The sequence below is a fragment of the Lytechinus variegatus genome, chromosome 4 (genome assembly GCF_018143015.1).
Source record: "Lytechinus variegatus isolate NC3 chromosome 4, Lvar_3.0, whole genome shotgun sequence".
Taxonomy (NCBI): domain Eukaryota; kingdom Metazoa; phylum Echinodermata; class Echinoidea; order Temnopleuroida; family Toxopneustidae; genus Lytechinus; species Lytechinus variegatus.
The window spans coordinates 46056704-46079491 of record NC_054743.1 but is presented as its reverse complement, the minus strand read 5'-3'; the positions used below and the strand labels follow the sequence as shown (position 1 = coordinate 46079491).

General features: G+C 32.0%; 1 protein-coding gene across 1 annotated transcript; it reads left to right on the top strand.

Moving 5' to 3' along the window:
• Positions 1-10443: 10443 nt before the first annotated feature.
• LOC121413028 lies at positions 10444-15209 on the top strand. The gene is made up of 5 exons (XM_041605792.1): positions 10444-10536; positions 11580-11744; positions 13625-13983; positions 14721-14837; positions 15164-15209. Exons 1-5 carry the CDS (start codon positions 10444-10446, stop codon positions 15207-15209), a joined length of 780 nt encoding a protein of 259 aa, XP_041461726.1.
• Positions 15210-22788: the final 7579 nt, after the last annotated feature.

The following is a 22788-nucleotide window of genomic DNA, read 5'->3' as shown; positions in this document are numbered from 1 at the left end:
TAAAATACAAGTCCAAAGTCTCTTTCAAGACCCGGTTGTTTAAAAAAAAATTACAATAAAAGTTGAAAGTCTTTTTTCCACACCTGGTTGATTCAAAAACTGTAATATAAGTCCAAAGTATTTTTCCAGACCCAGTTGTTTAAAAAATAATAGTATAAGCTGAAAGTCTTTTTTCCAGACCTGGTTAATTAAAAAATAATAGTATAAGTTGAAAGTCTTTTTTCCAGACCTGGTTAATTAAAAAATTGTAATATAAGTCCAAAGTCTTTTTTTCCAGACCCAGTTGTTAAAAAATTATCATATAAGTCCAAATTCTTTTTTCCAGACCTGGTTAATTAAAAAATAATAGTATAAGTTCAAAGTCTTTTTTCCAGACCTGGTTGATTCAAAAATTGTAATATAAGTCCAAAGTATTTTTCCAGACCAAGTTGTTTAAAAAATAATAGTATAAGTTGAAAGTCTTTTTTCCAGACCTGGTTAATTAAAAAATAATAGTATAAGTTCAAAGTCTTTTTTCCAGACCCGGTTATTTCAAAAAATTACAAAATAAGTCCAAAGTCTTTTTCCAGACCCGGTTTTTTCAAAAATTATATTTAAGGTTCAAAGTCTTTTTTCCAGACCCGGTTATTTAAAAAAAATTAAAATATAAGTCCAAAGTCTCTTTCCAGACCCGGTTGTTTAAAAAAAATTACAATAAAAGTTGAAAGTCTTTTTTCCAGACCTGGTTGATTCAAAAATTGTAATATAAGTCCAAAGAATTTTCCAGACCTGGTTACTTAAAAAAAATTGTAATATAAGTTGAAAGTCTTTTTTTTAAACATGGTTGTTTCAAAAATTATAGTAAAGTTTAAAGTCTTTTTTCGAGACCTGGTTAATTAAAAAATTGTAATATAAGTCCAAAGTCTTTTTTTCCAGACCCAGCTGTTAAAAAATTATCATATAAGTCCAAAGTCTTTTTTCCAGACCTGGTTGTTTCAAAAATTATCATTTAAATTAAAAGTCTTCTTGCCTGACCCGGTTGTTTCAAATATTATAATATAAGTTGAAAGTCTCTTTTCCATTCCGGTTGTTTCAAAAATTTTATTTAAGTTCAAAATCTTTTTTCCAGACCTGGTTATTTCGAAAATCTAATAAAAATCCAAAGTCTTTTTCCAGACCCGGTTGTTTAAAAACATTACAATAAAAGTTGAAAGTCTTTTTCCAGACCTGGTTGTTTTAAAAATTATAATATAAGTCCAAAGTCTTTTTCCATACCTGGTTGTTTCAAAAATTATAAAATAAGTCCAAAGTCTTTTTCCAGACCCTGTTGTTTCAAAAATTATAATTTAAGTTAGATGTCTTTTTTCCAGACCCAGTTGTTTCCAAAATTATAATTTAAGCTAAAAGCCTTTTCCAGACCTGCTTATTTTTAAAAAATTATAATATAAGCACAAAGTCTTTTTTCCAGACCCAGTTGTTAAAAAATAATAGTATAAGTTGAAAGTCTTTTTTCCAGACCTGGTTAATTAAAAAATAATAGTATAAGTTCAAAGTCTTTTTTTCCAGACCCGGTTATTTCAAAAAAATACAAAATAAGTCCAAAGTCTTTTTCCAGACCCGGTTGTTTAAAAAAAAAATACAATAAAAGTTGAAAGTCTTTTTTCCAGACCTGGTTGATTCAAAAATTGTAATATAAGTTCAAAATATTTGTCCAGACCTGGTTACTTAAAAAAAATTATAATATAAGTCCAAAGTCTTTTTCCAGACCCGGTTGTTTAAAAAAAGTTCCAATAAAAGTTGAAAGTCTTTTTTCCAGACCTGGTTGTTTCAAAAATTATAGTAAAGTTGAAAGTCTTCTTTCCAGACCTGGTTGTTTCAAAAAAATAAAATATAAGTCCAAAGTCTTTTTCCAGACCCGGTTGTTTAAAAAATTATGATATAAGCTGAAAGTCTTTTTTTCCAGACCAGGTTGTTTCCAAAATTATAATTTAAGTTAGATGTCTTTTTTCCAGACCCAGTTGTTTCCAAAATTATAATTTAAGCTAAAAGCCTTTTCCAGACCTGCTTATTTTTAAAAAATTATAATATAAGTACAAAGTCTTTTTTTCCAGACCCAGTTGTTAAAAAAATAATAGTATAAGTTGAAAGTCTTTTTTCCAGACCTGGTTAATTAAAAAATGATAGTATAAGTTCAAAGTCTTTTTTCCAGACCCGGTTATTTCAAAAAATTACAAAATAAGTCCAAAGTCTTTTTCCAGACCCGGGTGTTTAAAAAAAATTACAATAAAAGTTGAAAGTCTTTTTTCCAGACCTGGTTGATTCAAAAATTGTAATATAAGTCCAAAATATTTGTCCAGACCCGGTTACTTAAAAAAAATTATAATATAAGTCCAAAGTCTTTTTCGAGACCCGGTTGTTTAAAAAAAGTTCCAATAAAAGTCCAAAGTCTTTTTTCCAGACCTGGTTGTTTCAAAAATTATATTTAAGTTCGAAGTCTTTTTTCCAGACCCGGTTATTAAAAAAATTATGATATAAGTCCAAAGTCTTTTTCCAGACCAGGTTGTTTAAAAAAATTACAATAAAAGTTGAAAGTCTTTTTTCCAGACCTGGTTGTTTCAAAAATTGTAATATAAGTCTAAAGTATTTTTCCAGACCCAGTTGTTTGAAAAAATTATGATATAAGTTGAAAGTCTCTTTTCCAGACCCGGGTGTTTCAAAAATTATAATTTAAATTAAAAGTCTTCTTGCCTGACCCAGTTGTTTCAAATATTATAATATAAGTTGAAAGTCTCTTTTCCATTCCCTGTTGTTTCAAAAATTTTATTTAAGTTCAAAATCTTTTTTCCAGACCCGGTTATTTAGAAAATCATAATAAAAATCCAAAGTCTTTTTTCCAGACCTGGTTGTTTTAAAAACTATAGTAAAGTTGAAAGTCTTTTTTCCAGACCTGTTTAATTAAAAAATTGTAATAAAAGTCCAAAGTCTTTTTTTCCAGACCCAGTTGTTAAAAAATTATCATATAAGTCCAAAGTCTTTTTTCCAGACCTGGTTGTTTCAAAAATTATATTCAAGTTCAAAGTCTTTTTTCCAGACCTTGTTATTTAAAAAATTATAATATAAGTCCAAAGTCTTTTTCCAGACCCGGGTGCTTCAAAAATTATAAAATAAGTCCAAAGTCTTTTTCTAGACCCGATTGTTTAAAAAAATTACAATAAAAGTTGAAAGTCTTTTTTCCAGACCAGGTTGTTTCAAAAATTATAATATAAGTTAAAAGTCTTTTTTCCAGACCTTTTATTTCAAAAATTATAGTAAAAGTTGAAAGTCTTTTTTCCAGACCTGGTGAATTAAAAAATTGTAATATAAGTTCAAAGTCTTTTTTCCAGACCCAGTTTTTAAAAAAATTATCATCTAAGTCCTAATTCTTTTTTCGAGACCTGGTTGTTTCAAAAACTATAGTAAAGTTCAAAGTCTTTTTTCCAGACCCGGTTAATTAAAAAATCGTAATATAAGTCCAAAGTCTTTTTTTCCAGACCCAGTTGTTAAAAAATTATCGTATAAGTCCAAATTCTTTTTTCCAGACCTGGTTGTTTCAAAAATTATATTTAAGGTTCAAAGTCTTTTTTCTCGACCCGGTTATTTAAAACAAATTAAAATATAAGTCTAAAGTCTCTTTCCAGACCCGGTTGTTTAAAAAAAATTACAATGAAAGTTGAAAGTCTTTTTTCCAGACCTGGTTGATTAAAAAATTGCAATATAAGTCCAAAGTATTTTTCCAGACCCAGTTGTTTAAAAAATAATAGTATAAGTTGAAAGTCTTTTTTCCAGACCTGGTTAATTAAAAAAAAATAGTATAAGTTGAAAGTCTTTTTTCCAGACCTGGTTAATTAAAAAATTGTAATATAAGTCCAAAGTCTTTTTTTCCAGACCCAGTTGTTAAAAAATTATCATATAAGTCCAAATTCTTTTTTCCAGACCTGGTTAATTAAAAAATAATAGTATAAGTTCAAAGTCTTTTTTCCAGACCTGGTTGATTCAAAAATTGTAATATAAGTCCAAAGTATTTTTCCAGACCCAGTTGTTTAAAAAATAATAGTATAAGTTGAAAGTCTTTTTTCCAGACCTGGTTAATTAAAAAATAATAGTATAAGTTCAAAGTCTTTTTCTAGACCCGGTTATTTCAAAAAATTACAAAATAAGTCCAAAGTCTTTCCAGCCTCGGTTGTTTCAAAAATTATATTTAAGGTTCAAAGTCTTTTTTCCAGACCTGGTTATTTAAAAAAAATTAAAATACAAGTCCAAAGTCTCTTTCCAGACCCAGTTGTTTAAAAAAAATTACAATAAAAGTTGAAAGTCTTTTTTCCAGACCTGGTTGATTCAAAAATTGTAATATAAGTCCAAAGTATTTTTCCAGACCCAGTTGTTTAAAAGATAATAGTATAAGTTGAAAGTCTTTTTTCCAGACCTGGTTAATTAAAAAATAATAGTATAAGTTGAAAGTCTTTTTTCCAGACCTGGTTAATTAAAAAATTGTAAGATAAGTCCAAAATCTTTTTTTCCAGACCCAGTTGTTAAAAAATTATCATATAAGTCCAAATTCTTTTTTCCAGACCTGGTTAATTAAAAAATATTAGTATAAGTTCAAAGTCTTTTTTCCAGACCTGGTTGATTCAAAAATTGTAATATAAGTCCAAAGTATTTTTCCAGACCCAGTTGTTTAAAAAATAATAGTATAAGTTGAAAATCTTTTTTCCAGACCTGGTTAATTAAAAAATAATAGTATAAGTTGAAAGTCTTTTTTTCCAGACCTGGTTGATTCAAAAATTGTAATATAAGTCCAAAGTATTTTTCTAGACCCAGTTGTTTAAAAAATAATAGTATAAGTTGAAAGTCTTTTTTCCAGACCTGGTTAATTAAAAAGTAATAGTATAAGTTCAAAGTCTTTTTCCAGACCCGGTTATTTCAAAAAATTACAAAATAAGTCCAAAGTCTTTTTTTCCAGACCCAGTTGTTAAAAAATTATCATATAAGTCCAAATTCTTTTTTCCAGACCTGGTTAATTGAAAAATAATAGTATAAGTTCAAAGTTTTTTTTCCAGACCTGGTTGATTCAAAAATTGTAATATAAGTCCAAAGTATTTTTCCAGACCCAGTTGTTTAAAAAATAATAGTATAAGTTGAAAATCTTTTTTCCAGACCTGGTTAATTAAAAAATAATAGTATAAGTTGAAAGTCTTTTTTTCCAGACCTGGTTGATTCAAAAACTGTAATATAAGTCCAAAGTATTTTTCTAGACCCAGTTGTTTAAAAAATAATAGTATAAGTTGAAAGTCTTTTTTCCAGACCTGGTTAATTAAAAAATAATAGTATAAGTTCAAAGTCTTTTTTCCAGACCCGGTTATTTCAAAAAATTACAAAATAAGTCAAAAGTCTTTTTCCAGACCCGGTTGTTTCAAAAATTATATTTAAGGTTCAAAGTCTTTTTTCCAGACCCGGTTATTTAAAAAAAATAAAATATAAGTCCAAAGTCTCTTTCCAGACCCGGTTGTTTAAAAAAAAATTACAATAAAAGTTGAAAGTCTTTTTTCCAGACCTGGTTGATTCAAAAATTGTAATATAAGTCCAAAGTATTTTTCCAGACCCGGTTACTTAAAAAAAATTATAATATAAGTCCAAAGTCTTTTTCCAGACCCGGTTGTTTAGAAAAAGTTACAATAAAAGTTGAAAGTCTTTTTTCCAGACCTAGTTGTTTCAAAAATTATAGTAAAGTTCAAAGTCTTTTTTCGAGACCTGGTTAATTAAAAAATTGTAATATATGTCCAAAGTCTTTTTTTCCTGACCCAGTTGTTAAAAAATTATCATATAAGTCCAAAGTCTTTTTTCCAGACCTGGTTGTTTCAAAAATTATAATTTAAATTAAAAGTCTTCTTGCCTGACCCGGTTGTTTCAAATATTATAATATAAGTTGAAAGTCTCTTTTCCATTCCCGGTTGTTTTAAAAAAAAATTATTTAAGTTCAAAATCTTTTTTCCAGACCTGGTTATTTAGAAAATCTAATAAAAATCCAAAGTCTTTTTCCAGACCTGGTTGTTTAAAAAAAGTTACAATAAAAGTTGAAAGTCTTTTTTCCAGACCTGGTTGTTTCAAAAATTGTAGTAAAGTTGAAAGTCTTTTTTCGAGACCTGGTTAATTAAAAAATTGTAATATAAGTCCAAAGTCATTTTTTCCAGACCCAGTTGTTAAAAAATTATCATATAAGTCCAAAGTATTTTTTCCAGACCTGGTTGTTTCAAAATTATATTTAAGTTCAAAGTCTTTTTTCCAGACCCGGTTATTAAAACAATTATGATATAAGTCCAAAGTCTTTTTCCAGACCCGGTTGTTTAAAAAAATTACAATAAAAGTTGAAAGTCTTTTTTCCAGACCTGGTTGTTTCAAAAATTGTAATATAAGTCCAAAGTATTTTTCCAGACCCAGTTGTTTGAAAAAATTATGATATAAGTTGAAAGTCTTTTTTCCAGACCCGGGTGTTTCAAAAATTATAATTTAAATTAAAAGTCTTCTTGCCTGACCGGTTGTTTCAAATATTATAATATAAGTTGAAAGTCTCTTTTCCATTCCCGGTTGTTTCAAAAATTTTATTTAAGTTCAAAATCTTTTTTCCAGACCCGGTTATTTAGAAAATCATAATAAAATCCAAAGTCTTTTTCCAGACCAGGTTGTTTAAAAAATTACAATAAAAGTTGAAGGTCTTTTTCCAGACCTGGTTGTTTTAAAAATTATAATATAAGTCCAAAGTCTTTTTCCATACCTGGTTGTTTCAAAAATTATAAAATAAGTCCAACGTCTTTTTCCAGACCCGGTTGTTTCAAAAACTATATTTAAGTTCAAAGTCTTTTTTCCAGACCCAGTTGTTTCTAAAATTATAATTTAAGTTAAAAGCCTTTTCCAGACCTGCTTATTTTTAAAAAATTATAATATAAATCCAAAGTCTTTTTTCAGACCCGGTTATTTAAAAATTTATAATAAAAGTCCAAAGTCTTTTTCCAGACCCGGTTGTTTATAAAAATTACAATAAAAGTTGAGTCTTTTTTCCAGACCTAGTTGTTTCAAAAAAATAAAATATAAGTCCAAAGTCTTTTTCCAGACCCGGTTGTTTAAAAAATTATGATATAAGCTGAAAGTCTTTTTTCCAGACCAGGTTGTTTCCAAATTTATAATTTAAGTTAGAAGTCTTTTTTCCAGACCCAGTTGTTTCCAAAATTATAATTTAAGTTAAAAGCCTTTTCCAGACCTGCTTATTTTTAAAAAAATATAATATAAGTACAAAGTCTTTTTTCCAGACCTGGTTGTTTCCAAAATTATAATATAAGTTGAAAGTCTCTTTTCCAGACCAAGTAGTTTCAAAAAGTCTTTCTTCAAGACTCAGTTATTTTAAAATAACAAATGATAAAAAAGATATATGAAAATAATACAACAAAGGCCCCGCAATCTTATTGATGTTGAATTATATGGAAATATAGTGTAGTCTTCCCTCCAGAACCACTTATTTCAAAATTACAAATAATTTCTTAAAGAGTCAAAAAGTAGCAAAGATCCCCACTCTCTTATTAATGTTAAAAACATGGGAATATAACGTAGTCTTTCATCCAGTCCCAGATTATTTTTAAAAAATATAATAATAATAAATTAGTAATAATGATAAAAAAGACCAACGAACCTATTAATGTCGAATAACATGGACGTATAGCGTAGTCTCTCCTCCAGACCCAGTTATAAAAATCGTTAAAAACACAACAACAACAAAACAAAGACCTTGCAATCTTATCAACATTATCAACATTGAATAGCATGGAAATAAGGTGTAGTCTTTGCTCCAGACCCAGTTATTTCAAAATAGAAAATAATGAGAAAAATAAAAACAGACAACATTTACGCCTCTGATTAATTTGTCGTTTTCGTAGTATGCGTTATCACATGGTTTTTATAGTTTGGAAGATGCTGGGGATTAAGTTTTAAGATTAAAGTTTCGCTTATTTTGTATTTTTAAGAGAACTGGGTGTGGGATGAATAGAACACTCTAAACCCAATCATTTTAACTGGGTTTAATTTTGAAGATTGGTTTTAGCTTTGATTTTTGTTTCAATATTTGTTTATCTTTTAAATAACCGGGTCTAGACGAAATACTAAGCATAATACTAAGATTGTTTAAATTATTATTTAAAGGACTGGGTGTGGAATAAAGACAACGATCTAAACACTTGCTTTTCTACATGGTTTTAATTTGGGGGATTGTTGATTCTTAGATTCGTTGTTGGGGGTTGGGTTTTATTGTTTTTTTTATTCTTGAAATAACTGTGTCTGGAGGAAAGTCTACAATCGATCTTCATGTTATTCGACAGTAATTAGATTATTGGGTATTCGTTTTAGAATATTTGTAAAAAATATTTTGTTTGTGTTTTTTTTTCAAATAATAACAAAGTCTGGAAAAAGGATGTTTGCTTTACCCATGCATTATTACAATGTTTTGTAGGGGTCTTAGTATTATTTATTAAAAAAAAAAATGGGTGTGGGGTAAATACATATTTTTACACCCAATTACACCCATTGAGGTTTTAACTTTTGAAGATTGGTCTTAGATTTGAATTTTTTTTTAATTCATTTTTCTTAAATAACCGGGTATGGAGGAAAGAGTACGTTTTAAAACTCGTGTTATGCCACAAGAATAAGACTATGATAAGGTTTTACATATTTTTTTTTCAAAAATTAGGCATAGAATAAAGACAACGCTCTTAACCTCTTTTAAAACAGGTTCATAGGTTTACGGATTATTAGGTCTTACATTTGGAGTTTTTCTTATTATTACTATTAGCGTTATTTATTTAGTGGGGTCTTTATACTTTTTTTGTTGTTGTATTCTTATTTATAATTTGGAATAACAGGGTTTGGAGACAAGACTAAGCTCAATTTTCATTTTTATTCCACTGGAATATCATTATCGTATCTTAGTTTGAACTTATATTATGATTTTTTATTTAACTGGGTCTGGGAAAAGACTTTGGACTTATATTATAATTTTTTTTAAGAACCGGGTCTGGAAAAAAGACTTCGGACTCATATTATTTTGAAAACATCCGGGTCTGGAAAAAAGACTTTTAACTCATATCATAATTTTCTTATATATCCGGGTCTGGAAATAAAGATTTTGGACTTTTGTGCTATATGAACGTATAACTATAGGATTTTAGTTGAGAATGGATTCGCCAAAAATCCCTTCAAATTTATTACATTTGTGGGTAAAGTCATTATTACATTTGTGGGCGATCAAAAATTATTACATTTGTGGGTAAAGTGCATCATAACATTTGTGGGTAAAGTGTTTTTACATTTGTGGGCGTTATTACATTTGTGGATACAACACCCCCCTCTCCGAAAATTGGGGGTAGGTGTAATCCCCCAGCCCCCCCCCCCCCCCCCCCCGATTGAAGCCCGTGGGTTTTTAATGCAATGAACAATTTGTAATTTTCATTATTCAAATATAAATGAATTAACATAATTTTCAGAAGCTAACTTTCTTTTTTTTCTTGGACACACTAGATCGAAAGCTAAAAACCTGAAAACAGATTGTTAGTTATTTATGTAACTCTTTGGACTCATTTCTTTCTGGTATATAGTGGTTGCATGATGCTGCAATTCGAAATGATGAAAATGTACTATGCTTTTGTATTAAAGTGTATGAAGCGTTTTCTATTTAATTTTTTTTTCTTATCATGGAAAACGAAATACTGATATTGAAGTTTCTCTCTATTTCATTCGCTCGCATCATCGTCTTAAAAGTTTTACTTGACAAAGGTACTAATACATATCTTTGAAGTGGTGACCAATTACTGAGGAAATAAAAAATATTGGTATACGACCGTGTCAATGTAGTCATCTACGTAGCGATGTATAAAACATTACAGCCTTTGAACCAAGAAGTGAAATTTGTCATTTTTGGTTCACTTTGTATTATCTAAATACATGTACTTTCTCCTCGGTATCATAAAGGTCATTTAGTTCTTGTCAAGTATGATATTCATTTTTTCTTCCAAACGACATTGCATCGTTTCTTGTCTCGCCTGCGTAATAGCAAGACATAGGTATTACTATTTTTCCGGCATTGGCGTCGTCAGCAATTGTGTTGTACACCCAATAACTTTCTATAGCTTCCAGGTGGGATCACCAAATTCATACCAGAGGCCCATCTCTTGAAGGTGCAGGTCAAGTTCAAATGTGAGCCGAATTCGAATAAGGTCAAAGGTCAATTAACTTTTCATGACGGCACTGTGCTGTGCTGTACACAAAATAACTTTCTATATCTTCGAGGTAGGATTGCCAAATTCATACAAGAGGTCCATCTCTTGAGGGTGCAGGTCAAGTTCGATTATGAGTCGAATTTGAATAAGGTCAAAGGTCAATGAACTTTCCATGACTGGCACTGTGCTGTGCTGTACACAAAATAACTTTCTGTATCTTCGAGGTGGGATCGCCAAACTCGTAACAGAGGTCCATCTCTTGAAGGTATAGGTCAGGTTTGAATGTGAGTTGAATTTGATTATGTTCAAAGGTCCATGAACTTTCACACTACTTTGTTTCTCAAATGACATGAACTTTATAATTTTATACTTTTTAACACTAAAATTTTACTTCAAAACTCAGTACTACTCAGTACTGTCTATACCTGAACCAGATTTTGCATTTTACTTGTTTATTCTTTAAAAACTGTTGTTTTTATTTATTTAATGAGCAATAGTTCTTGGCACCATTTATAATATTCACACAAATTTGCCAATGGTACAATAGAAAAGCTGTCAATGTTTCTTAAATGTTACCCTTCAGATTTGACATGCAGTTTCGTCATGACTGCAAATCTGCAATATGCAGGCGAGACAACGCTTGGCGTTTGCCTTGTTTTATGTCAAGTATACAAACGAAGAACAAAAATAACGGAGGATAAAGCATTCATCTATTTATAAAAAAGGCGTAAAATAACACAAATTAGCCGGAGAGACGAGCAAGTAGATGAAGAACGGATGTGGGCTACTTAGCATGACGTAAGATGTATATACATAATTAGTCATAACACAATATTTGTAATAGAAAAAAAAACCTTTTTTCCAAAGTGTGCCCTCCTTTGAAAATGATAATCTTTTTTATCTTGTTTTTTCCTTGCCAAATTTATTTTGGACGAAATGACTTTACATTTTGGGTGATAACCTTTTTCAGGGGGAAATGTGCCCCCCCCCCCCTTCTACCTTTGGGAAGAGTTTTTCGTCCATGGATGGAGTTGTTCTTACCCATTTTGTGTATTTTCAGTTCATTCTGATATTGTACTTTTGACGATTATTTTCAGTGTTCATATATTTACTCCTGTCAGAGTAACCTGAAAATGCAACGTTAGACATATACCCTGAATAAATATCTATATAATAACAATTCTTATACCATGATTACTACACCATTAGATCTGTGACTTTGTTCGTGAATAAAATCAATATGCTATTTCAATGCACATAGTTACGTCAAGTGATTTTAGATTACATTTGATATTACTATCATATCAGATTGAGACTCTTGATCTCCATGTTGATCTCAGTCAACGTCCGTTTGCATCACGTGATGTCGCTCAATTCATCTGTAAGCTGAATCATCTGAAGACCCTTAAACTCGAAGGTCGGTATCATTATGACTTCTACTCAACATTATCGTCGACGGCAACAACTGTAAAGGTAATTTCTAGTTGGAAGTATTTACATGTAAATGTGACAGAACTTAAAATCAAATCATAGATTTTTTTTTTACTTCAGTCCAAAAATACCAATTTTAAACGGTGTGAAAATGTTATGTTCCTATTAAAAATCATTTTTCGCATACCTATATATTAAGATTTGTGGCCTTTTTTAATTTATGTTTTAATTCTATAATTCCTTCTAATTTCGGGTTTCTGTAGTAGGTCGTTTACGAATGTCATGATCTTATCTTTTATAGTCAAACGACAGTTTTGACTCAGGCTCAAACAGAGCAAGGGTATATAAACACACACACACCCACACACACACACAGATATATATATATTTATATATATATATCTTAAAGTTTCACGTATGGGCTTCTCTAATAGACAAGTAACAAAATATGCTTCTTCAGCATATTTTGTTACTTATATATATATTATATATATATATATATATATATATATATATATATATATATATATATATATATATATATATATATATATGTGTGTGTGTGTGTGTGTGTGTGTGTGTGTGTGTATACCCTTGCTCTGTTTGAGCCTGAGTCAAAACTATCGTTTGACTATAAAATATATATATTTAATATATATGTATATATATATATATATCAATGAGTGTGTGTAGTTCGTCTTGAAATACGGTATTGTAGAAAGTAGGCCTATAAATTAAAACAAATACAGCCAAATCATTTTTTTTTACAAAAAGCAAATTTTGTCGGTGTCTTCTCGCACTTTTAAAAATATTTTATTCTATTTTTTAGGGAGGGGGGTTAAATTTTCCCTCACATGCCATGTCCGCCCCCTTCGAATATTTGGTTCATTCCTCCTCTGAATTTGATTGCACTGATATGTGTACTAGGGAGTGGAATAGAAATGTGTGTATCTTCTTTAGCCATGTATGCTTAGCCCGTATTGCACGTAATAATAATAATAATTATAATAATGATAATGATAATAATAATAATAATAATTGTAATAACAATGATTTTAATAATAATAATAATAATAGTATAAATAATGATATTAATATAGGTATATTTACCCAGGAAATCCACTCAATTTTACTGCTTTTCGACGAGTTGCATTGAATGAAAAAAAAAATCTTTCCTGAACCCCTCCCCGCATTGGACGCAAAATACGACTTTGATCAATATCATAATATATTTATGTGTCATCGGTCGCGATTGGCATATACATGAGGAAACTGATGAAGCCACCCCTTACATTATTGTATTTTGATATATATTTTCTCTTTGCTTTGCTGATTAAGATAAATTTCCATTGTCATGAACTAAAAAAAATGGACAGCCTTGTGAGTTAAACATCGATTCTTTCGTTTGCATATCGCTATGCCATACATAGAAATGTTTTGTGGAAAAAACAAATGAAATCTTAGTGTCATAACTTTCTAGTTTACATCAAATTTTGATTACATGACCAGTTCTACGCTAAATTTTGTTTCATTTTATTTGTTATGCAACTACTAATCTTTTGTTTGTTTTCATGAAATAAAGTATGTGTTTGAAAGAAAATGTTGGTTTATGTGAATTTATCATAAATAATTTGGTAGGGTATACAGAATACAGAATCGACATTGTGTTTCTTGAAATTATGATTAACCTGGCAAAATACAATCTTAGTAAAGAAAACAGAACATTGTTGAATCGTATTTTTCCTATGATATGGTTTGGGTGCTTTATTTTTCTTTAGCTTTTTTATCTCTCTCTCCCTTTATTCTCTCCTGTTTTTTTATGTTGTCAGCCGATGGGGTGGTAATTGATGAATATCATGTTTCCACTAGCATGATCTTTTGTTATATATTTTTTTATTTATATATTTTCTCATCTATTGTAGGATAACTGCAACACAAGCTCAAGTGTGACTGATCTAACCGTTACTGATTGGACACTAAAAGAATGGCAGGATTGTGGATCGATGTTTGACAATGTGAAGAGGTTCACTTCACAGGTACTGGAATCGATCAGATGTGACGTCATCCAGAGGATCCATCTACCAGCAGTGACAGAGCTCACCATTCAAACACATGAGTTTGCTCGTGAACCGGCTTCTCTCCACGATGATCACACCTCACTACCCAATGCTCTCCACAAGGTCTCATCTCAGCTTGTCAAGGTCACATTCACAGATGTCAACACCGGTAACAATCAGACCAAACGCATTATTCAAGCTTTCAGATCAACACACGATCTAAAAAATCCGAGGATCCTGGGGTGAGATATCTTTCTTTTATTATTATCACCTTTTGATTACGATGATCATTTATTGATTTGATTGAGATACACTCTTTTGAAATGTTCAATGTTCGGTTCTTCAATATGAAGGATACACATACTGCTAGAAACGTAACAAGAAACGCTTTAGCAACTCGGTGGACAATATTATAAAATGATATTTTATGTGAAACGTATACTCATCATACAAAAAATCTAAGATGCAATGCGTTGTCTACTATGGTCTCATGCTGTGTTTAGGGATGACATTAAATATATGGCAAATATTTAGATTATAGTTAATTCCCCCTTTCGTATGATATGTAAAACGTACAACTGCACGTACTGACGTAATTACGCATACTTTCATATGGATACTACTCGGAATATTTGAACGTGAATTACCGGAATGATTTATCGTCTTGCGCACTTTTGTTTTGATAGAACTTGGACGTGGATGGGTAGATGCTCTTCTGTTTAAGAATGACAACACCTTGCTTTTGTAACTTATTTTCTTTTTTTTATTTCATGCAAATCTATTTTGTATACTTTATATATCTGAACCCCCATACTGTTAACCTATTCAAATCTTGTAGGTCCATTATTTGTCCCCGCCGTTACCGGTTATTTTACTTCGGTTTCCCGAGAGTCCAAACAGAAAATTTCACCATTGCCCCATATCACACAAAATAATTTATTCCGACGAATGCGTGTTCTCTCCACGTTAATACTATTAGGTTCATAAGATGTGGGACTGATGAGAGCTTCGATTCTTGTATTGACTCCAATGATGAATATAAAATCAATGTGGAGATAGTACATGGCAAACCAGTGGGGTAAGTCATAAGACCTCATTTTATCAAACATTTCATTTTCTTTTAAATTTTGCAATTCAGGGCCCATATTCCATTAACGAGATAAGATTTTTGCTTAATTCTTAGCAATTTGTCTTAGCATTTTGCTTGTCTAAGAAATCTTCCCTAACGACATTCTATAAACTTTAAGACATTTGTCTCAAGTCAGGCGATATGGCTAAGCCAAAGTCTGAAATTCTATGACCTTCAGTGACCTTCTTAATGATAAATTGCTGCAGAGGTCACTGCAACAAACTTGCAAAAATGTGACTAAAGTTGTTTTTTCTTAAAAATTTGACCTATATTAGTATTGATCTAGGCCTAGAACAACCTTCAGGACTTAGCCTGGCTTAGCCTTTTTTAGGACAGGGACAGTCTAGAGATCTAGAATAGATCTGACTTTAGTTAGAGTTAGAACTTAGAGTTAGGCCTAGCCCCAGACCAAAAGTTTCAGTTTCCGACTGTATTTTGTTTTTTGCTGCTAATTAAACTACGAGTACGACACTCAACAGTCTAACAAAAAAGAAAGTGTGTTCTCAAATACCAGTCTTGTAGCGGAATAAGAAGATAAATATTTTTGTCGATTAGTCTGGCCTAGATTCAAGCAAATCACATTTCAAAAATGCATTCAGGGATGTATGGTATATGTGATCACAAATAAAAAAAATGAGAAAATGAAGATTTGCTGATGTGGTTTATGGTACACCATGTGGAGTGTTATAGAAACAGTGTCAACCTGTCCGAAACGTCGAGTCTCTCTACTACTCATCATCTCTACTCGCCGACTCAAGCCAGCATCTCCTCATCAGCTCTACTACTCAAGCTGTTCTCACTCAACATTCCTTCTGGTTTACAGTCCTTTTCAGGACTATTTTAAGAAAGAACACTTTACTCTCAAATCTTCACTTTCTCGCCTATTCATTTCTTCTCTTCGTTTATCAACTGTTCATACTTTGAATATTTTTATAATTCTATTTTGGTACTGTTATGTTTCAATGTAAAAGTTCCGTACAATCAAGCTACACCATTATTATTAGTATTATCTAATCGCGTTGGAAATCTATTAAAGTCGAAATTACTGCCTTTTCATACTAGGTATTATTGCTGTTCGAAAACAAGCCGTCCTACAGAATCAAATTGTGTGTACACACGTGCTCTCTGTCTCTCTCTCCCTCTCTTGATTTATCCACCTAACTCTGTACATAATTATGAATGTCTTCCTATTACTCATCAACTTCTATTTCGCCATTCCCTCATGTTCTTATTTGTTATCCTATTTCACAACAATCTTATTAATAAGTATGTACCTCTCTCTCCTTTCATACACCACCATACAGTAAGCACTTTTTAAGATGAAGTTGCGGCATCAAGATCATAAAGAATCAGACGATCCTAACACTGGCAGCCAAGATGAAACACAGGGGTCTTTACCCAGAAGGAAAAACCAGTTAGACCAGTACTTTTTTTACTGGTTTCCAGTATAATTTTACTGGTGTCCAGTATATTTTTACTTGGCCAGTTGATTTTTAACTGGACCAGTAAAAATCAACTGGAGACCAGTTCCAACAATTGCATTCCAGGTGAAGCAATTAGTAATACCAGTTAAATCGTTTTTCATTAAACTGGTGTTACTGGTCCAATAAATGGTTTCCAGTATATGTTTACTGTACCAATTCATTTTTAACTGGACCAGTAAAAATGAACTGGAGACCAGTTCAAACAATTGCATTCTGGTATACTGGTCCTATAAATAATGACTTTCAAGTCAGATCATTTAACAATTTATGAAAAATGAATCTTGCAATTCAGAGAAACTTATTATCGTTATCATTTATCATTATCATCATTGCTCTTATGATTATCACAATTATTATTATTATGATTATTATGATCATTGTTGTAATCATTCTTATTACTGTTATTATTGTTATTGATATTGTTTTATTATTAATATTATCATAATTATCAAGCTATAATATCAACATTAAAATAATTACTTCCTCTAATTGTTATTAAGATCAAAGCAAGATGTATTCCTCTGATATATAGTCAACTGGTCTAAAGTAATTCAATGTTTGAAATTAAACTGGTCAAGACCAGTAATACCAGTAATTCTGATGATGCTGATCACGTGGTTTACCTCATTTGCATATTTCCTGTTTTATAAAGAAAAATCAGGATTTATAATGGAATATCCTTGCAATAGCACTCATTGTTGTTTGAAAACCTTCAAAATAAGTGTGTGAACTAATTCACAATGAAAATGTGTAATTTCATACATCACATTCAAAATAACACCAGAAAGATTAATTTATTAACTATCTTTTCCATCACATTTCACTGGCCATGGTATATAACGAACCAAATGCATGTAATATACTGATCCAGTAAGACCAGTACGAGGAACAGTTCGACCAATTTGAGGACCAGTTAGACCATAGAGACCAGTAAGCACTTTTTAAGATGAAGTTGCGGCATCAAGATCATAAAGAATCAGACGATCCTAACAATGGCAGCCAAGATGAAACACAGGGGTCTTTACCCAGAAGGAAAAAACAGTTAGACCAGTACTTTTTTTACTGGTTTCCAGTATAATTTTACTGGTGTCCAGTATATTTTTACTTGGCCAGTTGATTTTTAACTGGACCAGTAAAAATCAACTGGAGACCAGTTCCAACAATTGCATTCCAGGTGAAGACCATAGAGACCAGTAACAACCACCAGAAACAAGACCAGTATAAAATTTCAGTACAAGACCAGTTTAATTTTCAACTGGACCAGTAAAATTTTAACTGGACCAGTATGACCAGTTAGACCAGTAAACCGATGTTCCAATTTCCAGAGTTACCAGTTAAAATTATACTGGTCTAACTGGTCCATTGGAACTGGTTTCTGGGTAATTTCGGTTACCGTACAATATATGGAATAGTTTTAGAGGTAGAGATGTTCCCGCTTTCGATCACTTAGTCTACCATTGTCATGACTTACCATGACGGTAGAAATGATCGACGTGGGCATTAAAATGAGAATAGATTTACAAAAATGATATCATTCTTTGGTCTCCGTATACTCTGTCTTGGGGAAATTTAGGAAAACGTATGTTTGGAGTCAGTACATGTAGTTCTAAAACATTTGCTCCCACGACATGCTCTAATGCAAAATCTGCATGTTACGACAAACATGTAACATATAACCTGAAAGTTTTTTTAAAGCCCTAATGCCTATATTTGCATTACTTTAAACCAAAAACTATTATACAATCCTTCTCTAACCCTATGCCCTCTGAGATAATAAGACTGGAGTAAATGTCGCATGCAGGAGCAAATGTTGTTTACCTGTTTATTTAAGCCATCAGTCGTTTTTTTTTCTTATAGCCATAGTTTGATAATGGGATAGGTCATGCACTGGACAAAATGCTCCACGGTGAACGGTCCTGTGCAGAGAGTACGAGCTAAAGTCCGCCCCAACGAAAAAGGGCATATCAATGAGAAAAAGAACAAACAATTAGACGTTGAAAATTTGTATAGAATATGATATGAAAGAAACATTATTTTGACATTTAATTTTTGTTTGTTTTCACTTCATTTATTTTCGATTTCCAACACATTACATTTTTCTTCGTACAATATTGCATAATATACAAGCAATGAAACAGCATATTTTTCGTACAAAGATTTTAGTTACGACAATAATACTAGCAGGTTTGAAATGGAAGAGGCTGCTAAAAAGCATAGCTTGTAGGGTGCAGAATCCTCGTAAAAATTTCTTGTATATAGTACATGTACCAAAACAAAAAACACACAAAATTACAAGTTGAGCATCCTTCTCACTTATTGACCCGAAGCTCAAGAATAATCTGTCCATTTACGTGAGGCATCATCGTTAACTGTTTAAGTCCCCCTTTAAAAACCCACCTGTTTAATTAATTAAATTTCACTTGCCTATTGTTCGCTTATATTGTGTTCTGTATCAAATTATCCCCTCAGTTAATTTGCAATACCATATTTTGTTCAGATTTGTTTCATTCGGATTGTAAGCTTATATATTTTAGGATCATTTACATACATGATTATTGACCCGTTATATTTAAATAGTTTATTCACCGATCATCTCTTTATTTGTACGTATAATTAATTTTTGGTAATGGTGTTTTCACTTTCAATTCCTATGTTGTTCTTTTTTTTAGATATCTTGTATTTTCCCCCTTCTTTCTTAGCGCTTTAAAACTTTTCAATAAAGCGTTTTATAAACTATTACATCATTATTATTATTATCATTAAACCAATTAAAAAAAAAGAAAATGATAAATCTAGATAGATTTGGTTACAGTTACATAACAATGGCTTTGCTAATTCTGATGGTAGTGGAATTCAAATGGGGGAAGTAATGAAGTGACCTACTCACTATTTCTTGTGCATTTCTTAAGAAAGTATAAATGCCTTAGTGTTCCACATGATAATACAAACATGCTCATACCACTGTCAAAAAGCGTAAAACAGGGTTTTGTTCCTTGAATAAGTTTCATCGCCATTTGTACAAGCTATGTATTGTATATCTAAAATGCTTCCTATATTAAATATGAAAACAAATCCATTCATTGTGATAATAAAATTCAGAATAAATAGTGAGTTTATGTTACTATCCTGCTTGAAGTATAACTGTTTTGTAGAAAAAGCAAGAATTTAAACCAATATAACGGCCGTATTTTACATCCGTTTTTCTTGAAATGTCCAGCGTTACACTTTTTTCAAATCTCCATATTTATTCAAATTAATTTTTTCGTTGGGGTGAGACTTTAAAGCGAGACTTTAAACCAATATATCTAACCTATTTTACATCCGTTTTTCTTGAAATGTCCAGCGTTACACTTTTTTCAAATCTCCATATTTATTCAAATTAATTTTTCGTTGGGGTGAGACTTTAAAGCGAGACTTTAAACTAATATAACGTCCGTATTTTACATCCGATTTCCAGTGTTTTAATTTTTCGAATCTTCTTATTTATTCATATTCATTTTTTCGTTTGGGTGGACGTGCCTCTCAAGTTCCTTTCTCCCCAACCGATTTTAAAAACTAGTCGAGGATAAAAAAGACAACCTGGGCACGGCGACTGGAAGACCGCCCTTACTAGTCGATCTGACAGTCTCATAGGCTCAATACACCAACCTAGAAATGTTCTTTCCGATGATTTTTTTTCTTGATTCGTGTTTCTATGGGGTCCTAGAACAAATTCAGCTTGGTTGCCCAAAGTTTCCGTTTGGGCAATTTTGCTAATTTGCATAAATCCAATATGGCCGCCAGATGCCGTCTTGATATCCTAACTTTTAAACCCCTGTCCAAAAAATAATGAATAATAACTCGTTTTAGGGGTTTAGAAATGTGTAGAACCGATTTGTGTAAACATTTTTGCAATATAAGGTCATCTTCAAGTCAAATCCAAGATGGCCGCCAGATGCCATCTTGAAAAATTGACTTTTGATCCCCTTGCCCCAGAATGACGAGTAATACCTCAGTTTAGGGTTTTTCTGGTGTGCAGAATCTCTTTCTGCTTTCTATTTTGCAATATAATGTTATCTTCAGGTCAAATCCAAGATGGCCGCCATATGACGCCATCTTGAAATATCAACTTTTGAACCCTTTGCTCCAGAATCATGAATAATAACTCTATTCATGAGTCATTTGGTATGTTGATTCAATTCATGCTGTAATTTTGCATAAAGGATAATCTTCAGATCAAATCCAAGATGGCCGCCAACCGCCATCTTGAAAAATTACTTTCCGAGGCTTATACGTGTTAGAACTAATGTAAAGGGATTTCAGTTAAAGAATAGTCATTTCTTTTATTAATTCTCAAGTTTTTGTCCCAGAATCATGAATAATCCCTCTTTTCGTGAGTTATTTGGTATGTTGATTCCATTTCTGTTAATAATTTTGCAATATAGGATCATCTCCAGGTCAAAATAATCCAACATGACCACGCCATATTGAGAAAAAACTACTTCCGAGACTACTGAACCTTGAAAAAAGGTTGTTGTTATGTATTGGAGCTCATGTAAGGGGATTTCAGTGAGAATGATTCATTTCTTTTAATCACTCCATTTTTAGTTCGAGGTCAAGTCATGTCTAAGATGGTCAGATGGTTGATAGATTTCGTCATTAACCGCTTACTTTAGAATGAAACCATTCAAGGTTTGGGCTATGATTTGGGGAGTTTTGATCTTTTTTATTTCTGTGCAACCATACTTTTCCAATGAAATGACTTTAAAGTATTATTTGAAATTAAAAGTGATTTTTCCGTAATTTTTTTTCAACAAAATTAATTAAATTATTAACTTCCTATATAATTATTATTGGACTTTCCTCCTGACAAGAGCCATTGACTTGGTCAGCAGGAGTGCATTCTTTAGCCTCCTGCAGAAGATAGGCTCCCCCAAGACTGTCAGGATTGTTCTCATTCGTGAAATGTTTTACGGAAACTATGTCGCCCCTGCCTCTCAAAAAGTGGGAGTACAAGACCTAGTCATATATAACAGCTGCCTGTCCTGTGCATGTAAGGAGTTTGGATCATCCATCAGCTTTTGAGACAGTCAGAAATCCTGATAGACTCATGACACCGACTGTCCTCAAGATATGTATATCAACAACACACACTCGTATGGTTGTGGTGGACTCCTCACCTACCTTGGACCGACTATATGTCTCTTGCCCCCTTTCACAGGACAAGCATATAAGCATCAGGATTGTAAAATCTGTCAAAGTCATGGCCAAGCTCCTGCACGGAAGTAAGTCCTGGAAAACGTACGCCGACCAAGAAAAGTGGCTAAACACCTTCCATGTCAGCTGCCTCGGACGTATCATGCACGTTAAATGGCAGGACAAAGTGAAAAATACAGAGGCCCTTCAGCGTACGTGCTGGCATCAAAAGCTTATTCTCGCTCCTTAGTCAAAGGCACCTCAGGTGGTTGTGGCATGTTTGCCGCATGAAACCTTGGCGAATCCCTTCTTGGATAAGGTAAGGTGAGCTGTGTGATTGGTCTCACCCCATCGGTAGATCACACCTCCGTTATAAAGACACCTGCAAACGTGACATAAAACTTGCCGGCATAGACACTAACACTTATGAAGGTGTAGATGATAGTCGCCATTCTATGGAGAGCTACTAAGTACAGGGGTCAAGACGTCAAAATATTATCGGAATGCTAAATTGGCTGACCAAAGGCCTAGGAGGAAAGCAATGGCAGTATCTCTATATAAACGTGTCTCAGCGCCATCCTCCTTTGTTTTATTTGTTTTAGAGACTGCCACTCTAGAGTAGAGCTCTATAATCACTCTCGAAAAGGTAAGGCCTAGCGCTACACCATCGTCTTTTAAGGCGAACTGATGACTACCAATCATTGGACACATTGATTAAGAAAAAAATATTGATAAAACACTTTCAAATTCAAATAGGACCCTAAAAGCCTATTCAGTGCAAAGGTATGGATGGAACTTGAAAAAATGAAAATACACTCGAAATGGATCATAGCCCAAACCTAAAGAGGATTCAATCTAAGTTGAGCAATTAATATTGAAATCTGACATCTAAGATGTAACTTCACCTTGACCTTGAACTTGAGAATTAATAAAAGAAATGAGTATTCTTACTGAAATCCCTTTACATTAGTTCTAACACGTATAAGCCTCGGACAGTCATTTTTCAAGATGGCGGTTGGCGGCCATCTTGGATTTGATCTGAAGATTATCCTTAAGTTTGTGCAAAATAACTGCATGAATTGAATCAACATACCAAATGACTCATGAATAGAGTTATTATTCATGATTCTGGGGCAAAGGGTTCAACAATTGATATTTCAAGATGGCGTCATATGGCGGCCATCTTGGATTTGACCTGAAGATGACATTATATTGCAAAATAGAAAGCAGAAATGGATTCT

Excerpts from the sequence above, each read along its gene's own strand:
- LOC121413028 (XM_041605792.1), top strand. The coding sequence starts at position 10,444 with ATGACTGGCACTGTGCTGTGCTGTACACAAAATAACTTTCTGTATCTT. Across the intron at positions 10,537-11,579 it reads CAGAGGTCCATCTCTTGAAG|ATTGAGACTCTTGATCTCCA; the intron begins GTATAGGTCAGG and ends CTATCATATCAG. Across the intron at positions 13,984-14,720 it reads AGATCAACACACGATCTAAA|CCACGTTAATACTATTAGGT; the intron begins AAATCCGAGGAT and ends TGCGTGTTCTCT.